Source organism: Arachis ipaensis, chromosome B2 (assembly GCF_059453495.1).
Source record: "Arachis ipaensis isolate K30076 ecotype BB chromosome B2, ASM5945349v1, whole genome shotgun sequence".
Classification (NCBI taxonomy): domain Eukaryota; kingdom Viridiplantae; phylum Streptophyta; class Magnoliopsida; order Fabales; family Fabaceae; genus Arachis; species Arachis ipaensis.
The window spans coordinates 123,033,784-123,047,251 of record NC_142437.1 but is presented as its reverse complement, the minus strand read 5'-3'; the positions used below and the strand labels follow the sequence as shown (position 1 = coordinate 123,047,251).

At 34.9% G+C, this 13,468-nt stretch overlaps 2 protein-coding genes across 6 annotated transcripts; both read left to right on the top strand.

Annotated features, from left to right (window-relative positions):
• Nucleotides 1-2,011: 2,011 nt before the first annotated feature.
• On the top strand, nt 2,012-7,169 carry LOC107626318 (putative disease resistance RPP13-like protein 1). 4 transcript variants are annotated; one of them, XR_015905019.1, is made up of 3 exons: nt 2,013-6,390; nt 6,507-6,594; nt 6,819-7,169. XR_015905019.1 is itself a non-coding variant. In XM_088504222.1 (2 exons), the coding sequence occupies exon 1, from the start codon at nt 2,648-2,650 to the stop codon at nt 6,368-6,370; it is 3,723 nt and encodes a 1,240-aa protein (XP_088360348.1). In that variant the 5' UTR covers nt 2,012-2,647; the 3' UTR covers nt 6,371-6,390; nt 6,819-7,169. The 4 variants fall into 4 exon arrangements, 2 of the variants coding, with proteins under 2 accessions (XP_088360348.1, XP_088360347.1); XR_015905020.1 differs by having other exon boundaries at nt 6,507-6,667; XM_088504222.1 differs by lacking the exon at nt 6,507-6,594 and having other exon boundaries at nt 2,012-6,390.
• A 982-nt stretch (nt 7,170-8,151) lies between these two features.
• On the top strand, nt 8,152-12,816 carry LOC107626321 (putative disease resistance RPP13-like protein 1). 2 transcript variants are annotated; one of them, XM_016329180.3, is made up of 3 exons: nt 8,152-12,082; nt 12,309-12,420; nt 12,525-12,816. In XM_016329180.3, the coding sequence occupies exon 1, from the start codon at nt 8,385-8,387 to the stop codon at nt 12,063-12,065; it is 3,681 nt and encodes a 1,226-aa protein (XP_016184666.1). In that variant the 5' UTR covers nt 8,152-8,384; the 3' UTR covers nt 12,066-12,082; nt 12,309-12,420; nt 12,525-12,816. The 2 variants fall into 2 exon arrangements, with proteins under 2 accessions (XP_016184666.1, XP_016184665.1); XM_016329179.3 differs by having other exon boundaries at nt 12,502-12,816.
• Nucleotides 12,817-13,468: the final 652 nt, after the last annotated feature.

Genomic DNA, 13,468 nt, shown 5'->3' with positions numbered 1-13,468 from the left:
TAATGTCATCTTAACTCAGAACAGTTAACTACTTATTATAAACATATCTGTATAAAAAATCAAAAAACAAAAATATTATTTTAGCTTCTCTTGTAAAAATATAAAATTTTTATGACAAATAAAAACATCTATCTATCTATTAGTAATATATTAAAACAGAACTCACAGTAGTATCTAAATGTATTATTAGTCTTTTAATTTTTTACTACTAAACTACTGGTACATCTTATCTAATTAAATTACTTTGTAATCCTTTTGTTTCTATTTAAAATATATTTTAATTCTTTTATAAAATAAAAAAGTCTGTTACTATTGTTATATTTATTATGTAATAAAAAAATAAGTTACTCTATATTTTTAATATTAATATTAATTTTTTTAATAGGTATAAATTAAATTAAATTTGGACTAGCATTGATAAGTTTTAAAATATTATTACTATCATTTTCCTTAACAATCTATGCCTGTTACATTTTCGTTAATTAGTGTTCATATAATACAATACGAGTTCCGCTAGGGCCAATGAAGTATTTGTATAATGTGTACAATAGACTATTTATTTGACTCAATATGAGTTAAAAAATGAACATTTAGGATAAAATATTACTAATTTTTCAAACACAATACACCCATACTATCTAGAATAACCATCCGAATACTAGAGATAATAAACATCTAATATCCTACTGAATCGAACATCCCTATACCCCATACACATTGTATAGATACTCCATTAGCTCCCTATACTTCCTCATACAATAAATACAATAAAAATTACTATAACTAGATTAAGACTTACACATTACATAGAAAGCTAAATTAATTATACAAATTATATTATATAGTATAAATTTAAAAATATTGTATCATTTAAAAATTAATTAAATAATATATAAATTAATATTAAATTTAAATGCTCGTTTGTAAAAAATATTTATAATATGTATATAATTTAATATACTTATTAAAAAAAAGTAAAGAAAAATGTATAACAATAATAAAACCTTGTGAAATTAGTCTCTTTCATAAATATTGATTTGTGTTTTCTAGTATTTTTATAAAAAAAATAATTAAAAATAAAAATATAAAAAATACATTATAAAATTATAAATAAATTTCATTAATCATGATATATTGGAATATATATTTAGTAAGAACATGTTGTTTGTCAATGTTAAATGTGTTTAAAAATATTTTAGATATTTTATTTGAGAGATAGAATAATAATATACACTTTAAATATTTATAACTTCAAATTGTTATTATTATAATTTTAATATAAATATTAATTGTATTTAATCGTTACTTTTTAATTCAATTGAATAATAATACATATTTGATTGATTATTAAGAGAATTAAAGTTTTGATTTATTATCTTTTATATTGTAAAATTGTAAAATTACATGATGAGGCATAATTATAGAAATCAATATAGCATAAGTTTATTCTATAATAGATTTGTATTAATTTTTATATAGATAGATAGATAGATAGATTAATTGATTAAAAAATTTATAAAAAAATTAAGAAAATCAGGTTTGATTAATAACTATTTTAAAATATTTTTATAAAATTGTGAGAGAGATCAAATTAGACCAAATATGAGAGAGACCGAGAGAAAATAAAATAGTTACGGTTTTTGTTAGGCTCGCAATGGGTAAGGTAGGGTAGAGTTTGGACTCTATCCTATCCTATTTCGCGGGTTAAAAATGTTTTTAAAAATTTACCATATTTTATTTGCGGGTTTAGAATTTTTCAACCATAATTCTATCCACACCCTAAAATTCTAAACTCTACTATACTCGTATCCTACCTGCGGAAAAATAAAAAAAATTTAAACAAATATAAAAGCCAATCTTTCTAAATTTTATACATATTAATAAAATAAAAAAATAAAAAATTAAATTTAAATTAAAATTAAAAACAATAAAATTTTAAAAAAATCTAATATAAAATTACAAATAATAGAATTATCAACTAACTTAGTTATTTTAAATTTTTATAAGAAAAAAATTGTGATTTCAACCCTCATTTTTTTTATTACATATATAACTCTTACATATATATTACATAATACACTAAGAGTATGGATAACGTAAGATAGGGTATCCTACTTTATAGGCAGATAAATACGGTATCCTACCCTATCTGCAGCAAATCAAGTAGTCAATCCTATTCGAACGAATTTGGTTCGAATTAGATACCACATATAAGATATAAATTGCCAGCCCCACTTGTCGATTGTTGTCGTTGTTATTATTTTTCGATTACACACGTGATAAAATGATAATTTCCGCCCTAGGGTATGAATTACTAATTTCTTGAACAAATTGATGTGGTTGCTGCAATATCCACTATGCATGATGTATTGGAACCAAATTTTTTTATTCGTTAATTCGAGATTCCTCAATATTTTGCTGTCCAAAAAAAAAAATAATTACAGCAATGGGTGAAAGACGACCATAAAGTTCATCAAGTCAACTTCACTCATCACCACCACCACACAATCCAAAGACTTGCCTTAGCTTCTGCTTCAGAAACCCAGAGAGTACTTTGCAAACTGATAACCCTTCCCTCTTCCATCGCCTTTCTTTCTTTGTTCTGAATTCTGATCCCATCTGATCTGCTGCACTTGAAATCCCAATCATGACTGAAAAACTCTACGGTGGAGCTTACCTCTCTCCCCTTGTTGATGCTGTTTTGGACAACACGACTTCAATACTTGAAGAAGACGACTCTTTCCTCGAAAGGAACAACTTACTTCAAAGGTTGCAGACTTGTCTGTATGATGTTGGACCTGTTCTTGATGATGCTGAGCTGAAGCAGTTCACTGACAAGAGAGTCAAGAAGTGGCTTGTTGATCTCCAAGATGCTCTCTATTTCGCTGATGACTTGCTCGACGAACTCTCTACTCAAGCCGCTATTGCTGCCACTCAAAGGGATCCAGGTAACTCTTCTTCCTGGTCTCGGCTTGTTGATTCGTATATTGAAGATAATGGCGACATGGAAAAAATAGTTGGCAAACTAGAGTCCGTTGTAAGACGCAAACATTATCTTGGTCTGGAGAAGAGTGCCAAGGTGGACATGTCATGGAGAATTCCATCAACGTCTCTCCTTGAACCATCAGAGATATGTGGCCGTAAAGAAGACAAGGAGGCCATACTGAAACTGTTGTTGGATGATGATGATGCTGCTGATGTTGATTTATCTGTCATTCCCATTGTGGGCATGGGCGGAATAGGAAAGACCACTTTGGCCCAATTGGTTTACCATGATGACAAAGTGGGGAAGAATTTCAATTTTCAAGCTTGGGTATGTGTGTCAGAAGAGTTTGATATTGTCAAGGTCACCAAGACTATAATCGAGGCAATAACTTCGAGTTCTTGTAACTTGACAGATTTGAATTTACTTCAGCTTGATTTAAAGGAAAAGTTGTCTAGGCAAAAGTTCTTTGTTGTCTTCGACGATGTTTGGAATGAAAATTATGATGATTGGAATAGGCTTCTAAAACCTTTTCAGAAAGGGGTTAAGGGAAGTAAAATTCTCATAACTACTAGAAGTAAAAAGGTGGCTTCTGTAGTGCAAACCGTTTCACCTCTTGAACTGAGTTCATTGTCTGATGAAGATTGTTGGTTGGTGTTTTCAAAGCATGCATGTCTTTCAACTATTTCTATGGAGAATCCAACCCTGGAAAATGTCAGCAAAGAGATCGTAAAGAAGTGTGGTGGATTGCCCTTGGCAGCTCAAGCTCTTGGAGGCTTATTGCGTGGAAATTCTGATGTCAAGTATTGGAATCATATATTGAAGAGTGAGATCTGGGAACACTCCGATAGCAAAATAAATGTTGTTCCAGCATTAAAAATAAGTTATTACTTTCTTCCTTCATATTTGAAGGAATGCTTTGTTTATTGTTCCTTGTATCCCAAGGACTACGAATTTAGCAAAGATGAATTGATATTGTTATGGATGGCTGAGAATTTTTTGCAACCAGTAGGTAAAAAGACTATGGAAGAAGTTGGTGGTGAATATTTTGATGAATTAATTGCGAGATCATTTTTCCAACCTCATCATACTCGCCAAAAGACGATTTTCGTACCTCCCCACAAGACGTTTGTGATGCATGATCTCGTGCATGATTTAGCAATGATCTTTGCTGGAGAATTCTATTTCAGAGCTGAAGAGTTTCAGAATGCAAGTGAGGTTGATATTAAAACTCGTCGTTTGTCACATATTGCCAATGGCAATTATCCAATGTCAAAACTTTTGGGAGTTTGTGATAGAGTGAATCATACAAGGACATTTCTTGAAATCAATTTGAACGCGTGGATTCCATTCAATATGGAAAATGCACCTTGTATCTTGTTGTCAAAGTTGCAGTACCTGAGAGCATTGTCGTTCAAATGCTTTCCTCTTGAGTCACTGCCGGATTCAATAGGTGGATTGATTCATCTACGTTACTTGGATCTGTCTCAGACCTGCATAGTGACATTGCCAGAGTCATTGTGTAACCTGTACAATTTGCAGACTTTGAAGCTGGTTGAATGCCGGGAACTACATATTCTTCCTGTTGGGATGAAAGATCTTATGAATTTGCGTCATCTTGATACTAGAGGGACTCATTTGTATGAGATGCCAAAAGGCTTAAGTAAATTGAAAAACTTACAGTTTTTAAGTGACTATGTTGTCGGGAAACATGAAGAAAACAAGATTAAAGAATTGGGAGCACTTGCAGATCTACAGGAATCTATTTGCATTGGCAAATTGGAGAATGTGGTGAGCAGCAGTGAAGCTTTGGAGGCAAGAATGTTTGATAAAGATGGAATTGAGTCTTTGACGTTGGGTTGGCAGCCAGATGAAGATGAAAATATAGTTGATTCCCAAATTGTAAGAGAGATACTGGACAAGTTGCAACCTCACAGAAATTTGAAAGGACTAAAAATCTGGAATTACAGGGGTACAACATTTTCAGATTGGTTAGGAAATTCTTCTTACCACAACATCACCAGGGTAGTTCTGTATCTTTGCAGGAATTGTTGTATGCTTCCTTCACTTGGACAGTTGCCCTCTTTAAAGCACCTTGAAATTGGATTTTTTGATAGTCTGGGGATTGTGGGTGCTGAGTTTTACTTTTCCCTGAAAGATGAATGTTGTTTGGAGACACCACCGTTTCCAAAGCTCGAAACTCTCTCGTTTTCGTCAATGGATTGCTGGAAGGAGTGGCGTTCATTGGAGTTCAATGCATTCCCTCGACTTAGGGAGCTTAAAATAAGTTCGTGTCCGATGTTGAGTGGAGATTTGCCCAATCATCTACCGTCTTTGCAATCACTTGAGATTGAGAATTGCGAGCAGCTGAGTTTTTGTGTTCCAAGAGCTCCTGCAATGACCTCTTTAATCATAAAAGGCGGGAATGAAGTGAGAATTGGGGAGCTACCTCCTTTACTACGTCAAATATCAATTGAAGGAAGCCATCATCAAGTGGAGTGGGTTGTGGAGGCCATTAGGCACACGCAACTGAGTTGCCTGACGTCATTATCCATCGCAGGTTGTTCCACCCAAATATGGTTTCCAGTGAGTGGTATTCCCGCATCACTACAAGAGTTGATGATTCGGGATTGCAGAGAATTAGAATTCGAAATGGATGGGCAACATCACTCGCTGCAGAAACTATCAATACAGAACAGCTGTGATTCGGTTACATCCTTCTCATTGTTGGATGCCTTTCCGAATCTCAAGGATGTTGGAATCATAAAGTGTGAAAAGATGGAGTCTATTGTGGTGTCAGGGTCTCTTTCATGTCTCCGTTCTTTAGATATCAAGAATTGTGGGAGTTTGAAATCCGTGTCAAGGCTATGGATGGCAGCACCTCAGCTAGAATTACTCGTATTAGTGGGTTGCCCAGAGATGGATTTGTCTGCTACAGGGGATGGGGATCCACACCGTAGCCTGAGAAATCTTGCCATCGACTACAGCAAGAAACTGGTGAGCTCTGCAGCATTCATGAATTCGCAGTTTCATGGGCTTACTCAACTTACCGTTGTAGGTGGAAACGACAAGAGTGTGAGTGTGAAGTGTTTCCCAAAGGAAGGTTGGTTGCCTGCCTCGCTTGAGTCTCTCACATTGTATGACATTAAAAGTGTGGAGACGTTGGAATGCAAGGGACTTGCCCACCTCACCTCCCTCCAAGAATTATGTATTTATCATTGTCCCAAGTTGGAGAACATTGAGGGAGAAAAGCTGCCTGCCTCTCTAACACAACTCATCATCTGTGGAACTCCTTTGCTGGGTAAACGGTGTGAGTTGAAGGACCCACAGCTTTGGCCCAAAATTTCCCACATCCCCCACATTCAAGTTGATTGGAGATGGATTTAGTAATCTAACAACTTCAACAGGTATTTGTTTATACTCTGCATATAAATTCAGTCACTATTTTTCATTCTTTTTTCTTAGTTGTTCATGTGTTATACCTTTCCTTACTTAACAGTAACACTTGCACCTTCTCATACAGAATATACATGAACCCAACAACACAACTTCTCCAGCTATGCTTTTGCTTTTACTGCATGAATAATATTGAGTCATTGCAATACACACAGGTGAATGCTGAGGAATTCTCACTATCACTGCTTTCATTTAAGTGCTTAAGAAAGAAACCTCATGTCATAAGTGGTATGGATAGCTGAACTAACGGTTTTTTTGGACAAAATATCATTTCATGAAAATTTATATCTTCACAGACAAGGAATAATTATATACTTTATAATGTTTGAGTAACATTGATTACTCAAAAAATATGATAACTTATATGTGTTGGAAACAGGTGAGAGTGAAACTTCCATGGAGAAAGCAAATGAGCAACAAGAGAGAGCCACAATCATGGACACAATTGAGCAAGTGTTCATTGCATTGGAAAATTTAATACATTAGCTTCTTTATTTTCTTTTGGAACCTACCCTTCTGAAGATTGAGACTTTTGGTTTTGGTATTTACTTTTTAGAAATTTCATGGTCATGGTTCTCTTTGAAAGATTCATGTTGGTACATTCTTTTACAGACATATAGTTGTTTTTTTGAGATTTTTGAATTTGATTTGAATGTGTCATATGCTACTATATTGGTGAATTACCTTGGCGTTTATATATTGGAGCATTGTGATTAATTGTTTTACACAATTAAGCCTTTGTGATTTAAGATTTTCTTTTTCTGTTTTTTGTGTATTGTGGACAAAGAATTTCCTCTAATTAAGAACATTACTTTTCTTATATTCTTAGTATTTCATCAAACTAAAAGTCTTTGCTTGACAATGTCAATTTGAAAATCAAATGATGTTACTTTAACTAAGGAACAATCAACAATTAAACAACTTATTATAAACATATCAGTATAAAAAATTAAAAACATTAACTTAGCTTCTTATGTAGAAAGATAAGATTTTTATGACAAATATTTCATCTGTTTCAAAGTGTTTCTGTTAAATGTTAATTATGCAGAAGGTATAACTAAAGTAGCAACTAAAAAGAAAACCGTTATAATATTCATTTGTCAAATGTCTTATTTTTATTATCTTTTATATTGTAAAATTACCATCTATGTAAAATTGATGATGAAGCATAATTATAGAAATCAGTATAGCATAAGTTTATTCTATAATAGGTTTGTATTAATTTTTATATAATAAAAATAGATAGAGAAATAGACAGATTAATTGATTAAAAAATTTATAAGAAATTTAAGGATTAATAACTATTTTAAAATATTTTTATAAAATTGTGAGAGAGGTCAAATTAGACCAAATATGAGAGAGAGCAAGAGAGATTAAAATAGTTGCGGTTGTTGTTGTCGTGGTTATTATTTTTCCATTACACACATATGATAAAATGATAAACTCGGAAATGGCCAGAAATTACTAATTTCTTGAACAAATTGATGTGGTTGCTGCACTATCCACTAGACCACTATGCATGATGTATTGGAACCAAAAATCGTGGGAATGGATCTTTTTAATTGTTAAAAAAGATTGAAAGAGTAAAGTATAATTTTTAACTTTTTATTATTTTTTTTCTCATATTTTTTTTTGTTTCACTTATAAAATTAATAGTAAAAGATCACAATGGAGAGTATTTTTTCATTCCTTAATTCGAGATTCCTCAATATTTTGCTGTCCAAAAAAAAAAATTTACAGCAATGGGTGAAAGACCACCGTAAAGTTCATCAAGTCAACTTCACTCACCACCACCACCACACGATCCAAAGACTTGCCTTAGCTTCTGCTTCAGAAACCCAGAGAGTACTTTGCAAACTGCTAACCCTTCCCTCTTCCATCGTCTTTCTTTCTTTGTTCTGAATTCTGATCCCATCTGATCTGCTGCACTTGAAATCCACCCATCATGGCTGAAAAACTCTATGGTGGAGCTTACCTCTCTCCCCTTGTTGATGCTGTTTTGGACAACACGATTTCAATACTTGAAGAAGACGACTCTTTCCTCGAAAGGAACAACTTGCTTGAAAGGTTGCAGACTTGTCTGTATGATGTTGGACCTGTTCTTGATGATGCTGAGCTGAAACAGTTCACTAACAAGAGAGTCAAGAAGTGGCTTGTTGATCTCCAAGATGCTCTCTATATAGCCGATGACTTGCTCGATGAGATCTCCACTATAGCCGCCATCGATGTCACTCAAAGGGATCCAGGTAACTCTTCTTCCTGCTCTCGTCTTGTTGATTGGTATATTCAAGATAATGGCGACATGGAAAAAATAGTTGGCAAACTAGAGTCTGTTGTAAGACGCAAACATTATCTTGGTCTGGAGAAGAGTGCCAAGGTGGACATGTCATGGAGAATTCCATCCACATCTCTCCTTGAACCATCCGAGATATGTGGCCGTAAAGAAGACAAGGAGGCCATACTGAAACTGTTGTTGGATGATGATGATGCTGCTGATTTATCTGTTATTCCCATTGTCGGCATGGGCGGAATAGGAAAGACCACTTTGGCCCAATTGGTTTACCATGATGACAAAGTGGAGAAGAATTTCAATTTTCAAGCTTGGGTATGTGTGTCAGAAGAGTTTGATATTGTCAAGGTCACCAAGACTATAATCGAGGCAATAACTTCGAGTTCTTGTAATCTGACAGATTTGAATTTACTTCAACATGATTTAAAGCAAATGTTGTCAAGGGAAAAGTTCTTTGTTGTCTTGGACGATGCATGGAATGAAAATTATGATGATTGGAATACACTTCTAAAACCTTTTCAGAAAGGGGTTAAGGGAAGTAAAATTCTCATAACTACTAGAAGTAAAAGAGTGGCCTCTGTAGTGCAAACTGTTTTACCTCATGAACTAAGTCCATTGTCTGATGATGATTGTTGGTTGGTGTTTTCAAAACATGCACGTCTTTCAACTGTTTCTGTGGAGAATCCAACCCTGGAAAAAATTGGTAGAGATATCGTAAAGAAGTGTGATGGATTGCCCTTGGCAGCTCAAGCCCTTGGAGGCTTATTACGTGGAAATTCAGATGTCAGGTATTGGAATCATTTGTTGAAGAGTGAGATCTGGGAACTTTCAGATGAAAAGATAAAGGTTGTTCCAGCATTAAGAATCAGTTATTATTATCTTCCTTCATACTTGAAGGAGTGCTTTGTTTATTGTTCCTTGTATCCCAAGGACTATGAATTTGAAAAAAATGAACTGATCTTGTTATGGATGGCGGAAAATTTTTTACAACCAGTAGGAAAAAAGACTTTAGAAGAAGTTGGTGGTGAATATTTTGATGAATTAATTGCAAGATCATTTTTCCAACCTCATAATACTCTGGAAAAGGTTTTTGTAATGCATGATCTCATACATGATTTGGCTATGATTTTTGCTGGAGGATTCTATTTTAGAGCTGAAGAACTTGAGCATGCAGTTGAGGTTGATATTAAAACTCGTCGTTTATCACATAATGCCAAAGGCAATTATCCAATGTCAAAATTTTTCGGAGTATGTGATAGAGTAAGACATACGAGGACATTTCTTGAAGTCAATTTGGAGTCATGGATCCCATTTAACATGGAAAATGCACCTTGTATCATGTTGTCACAGTTGAAGTACATGAGAGCTTTGTCGTTCAAAAGCTTTCCTCTTGAGTCAGTGCCTGATTCAATATGTGAGTTGATTCATTTGCGTTATTTGGATCTCTCTGAGACCTACATTGTGTCACTACCGGGGTCTTTTGGTAGTCTGTACAATTTGCAGACCTTGAAGCTATTTCGTTGTAAAAAACTGAAAATGCTTCCGGTTGGCATGAAAGATCTTGTAAATTTGCGCCATCTTGATATTAGAAAGACTTGTCTGTCTGAGATGCCGGAAGGCATGAGCAAATTGAAAAGTTTGCAGTTTTTAAGCGACTATGTTGTTGGGAAGTGTGAAGAGAACAAGATCACAGAATTGGGAGGACTTGCAAATCTACAGCAATGTATTTCCATTGCCAAATTGGAGAATGTGGTCAACGGCAGTGAAGCTTCGATGGCAAGAATGTTTGATAAGGATGGCATTAGCTCTTTGCTCTTGAGGTGGTCATTGGATAAAGATGAGAATACAGCTGATTCCCAAATAGAAAGAGAGATACTTAACAAGTTACAACCTCATAGTAATTTGAAAGGACTAGAAATCGTGGGTTATAGGGGTACAACATTTCCAGATTGGTTGGGACATTCTTCCTACCACAACATCACCAAAATAACATTGCTTAGTTGTAGGAATTGTCGAATGCTTCCTTCACTTGGGCAGTTGCCCTTTTTGAAGAACCTATACATTTCAGAGTTTGACAGTGTGGGGATTGTGGATGCTGAGTTTTACTTTAACCAGAATGCTGAATCTTGTTTGGAGACACCACCATTCCCAATGCTTGAAACTCTTTGGTTTCAATCAATGCCTCACTGGAAGGAATGGCGTTTATTGGAGTTCAATGCATTTCCTCGACTTAGGGAGCTTACCATAAGGGAGTGTCCCATGTTGAGAGGAGATTTGCCGAATCATCTACCATCTTTGCAATCACTTACTATTTTCAATTGCGAGCAGCTCAGTTGTTGCCTTCCAAGTGCTCCTGCAGTTAGCACTTTATACATTGATGGTGGTAATAAAGTGAGAATTCGGGAGCTACCTCCTTCACTGTGTCGTCTATCAATTGAAGGAAACCATCAAGTGGAGTCCGTGGTGGATGTCATTACGCACACGAAACTGATTTACCTCACGTCTTTATCCATCTCATGTTGTTCCTCCCACATTTGGGTTCCAGTGACTGCTATCCCCCCATCACTGCAACAGTTGGCGATAGTGGATTGCAGAGAATTAGAATTCCAAATGGATGGCCAACACCACTCACTTCAGGAACTATACATACGTAGCAGCTGTGATTCACATAAATCATTCTCGTTGTTGGATGCATTTCCAAATCTCAAGGATGTTTATATTATGGAGTGTGAAAAGATGGAGTCTATTGTGGTGTCAGGCTCACTTTCAAGTCTCCGTTCTTTATTCATCAAGAATTGTAGGAGTTTGAAATCCATATGGACGATATGGATGGCAACACCTCAGCTAGATGAACTCGGAATATTGGGTTGCACAGAGATGGATTTGTATGCTACAGGAGATACACACTGTAGCTTGAGATCTCTTGCCATCAGCTACTGCCAGAAACTGGTGAGCTCTGCACCATTCACGAATTCCCAATTTCATGGGCTTACAGATCTTTGGATTTCTGGTGAACATGATGAGAGTGTGAAGTGCATCCCAAAGGAAGGTTGGTTGCCTGCCTCCCTTGAGTCTCTCACACTGTTTCGCATGAAAAATGTGGAGACGTTGGAATGCAAGGGACTTGCCCACCTCACCTCCCTCCAACGTTTAACTATTAATGAATGTCCCATGTTGGAGAATATGGACGGTGAAAAGCTGCCTTCCTCTCTAATAAAACTAAGCATCTGTGAAAGCCCTTTGCTGGGCAATCGATGTGAGAAGAAGGATCCACAGCTTTGGCCCAAAATCTCCCACATCCGCGCCATTAAAGTTGATAGCAGATGGATTTGGTAATCCAACAACTTCAACAGGTAACTGTTTATCTCTCTCTCTCTTTCTCTCTCTCATACACACACACAACGTTATTCTTATTCCCGAAATATATTTATACTTTTCATCATGATTTATACTCTGCATATAAAGTGAGTCACGAGTTTTCATTCTTCATTCTGTCTACAGTATTCTTATTCTTCATTCAATCATTCTTATTAATCTGTTATACCATTCCTTACTTAACACTTATACCTTCTCATAAAGATTATCCATCGACCCAACAACACAACTTCTCCACCTATGCTTTCTCGCTGCATGAACAATATTCAATCATTGCAATACACAGGGCTGAATGCTGAGAAATAAGACAGGAACAGTAAGATTTTTTACATATTTTATAATGTTCGAATAACATTGATTACTCAAAAAATATGATGACTTATATGTGGCGTAACAGCTGAGACTGAAACTTTTATGCAGAAAGCAAACCAGCAACAAGGGAGAGCCACAATCATGGACACAATTGAGCAAGTCACCATTTAACACCTTAGCTTCTTTATTTCCTTTTGGAATCTACCCTTTTGAACATTGAGACTTTTGGTTTCGTTTCTGCTTTTTCTAGAAATTTCATGGTCATGCTTCTTTTTGGAAGATTCATGTTGGTACCTTCTGTTGCAGACATGTATTTGAATTTTCGGGATTTTTGAATTTGATTAGAATGTGTCATATGCTACTATATTGGTGAAGAGCGTTATTAATTGTTTTGCACCATTAAGCCTTTGTGATATAAGATATTCTTTTTTGTTTGTTGTGAATTGTGGACAACAAATTGCTTCTAATTAAGAACATTACTTTTTTCATATTCTTTTTATCAGTATTTCATGAAACTAAAACAACGAGAGATTGCCAGCTAATAGAAATTTCTTTCCATTGACTCTATAATTGTATCATCAGTGATAATCATATATAGTAGAACTACAGCTTGTTTTAGTTTATTTAATTGGTAATGGGCTACAGCATGTTCTTGAACTACTAAAATAATTCAACAACAAAGCTTATATACTAAATAGAAACAATAAAATCCTTGAGAATCAATAAACTTGAAAGTTTCCAGCTCAAACCAATAAAAAAAGAAGGCAGCAATAAGTATCATGATTTCATGAAGAGTTAGTTACATAGACTTTCCTAAGCATGTGATTGGTACACTTATGATTGCATCCACCAACTGTTTATCTTTCCCCATTTCACAGCTCTTGTTATATCAGATCTTAAACAAAGGAAGCAGAGCCTAAAAACGTGTATTGTTAATTTTCATTAATGGGTAATTCCGTAATTGTGCTACAAAAATCAACATTAATTTTTTGGTGCCGTACCCAAAAACTAGCATTATTCCACCACGTGATTTTGTCCGAAGATCATGAGTT

Bases quoted from the DNA above. Each gene is read 5' to 3' on its own strand.
- LOC107626318 (XM_088504222.1), top strand. From the start codon at position 2,648: ATGACTGAAAAACTCTACGGTGGAGCTTACCTCTCTCCCCTTGTTGAT.
- LOC107626321 (XM_016329180.3), top strand. From the start codon at position 8,385: ATGGCTGAAAAACTCTATGGTGGAGCTTACCTCTCTCCCCTTGTTGAT.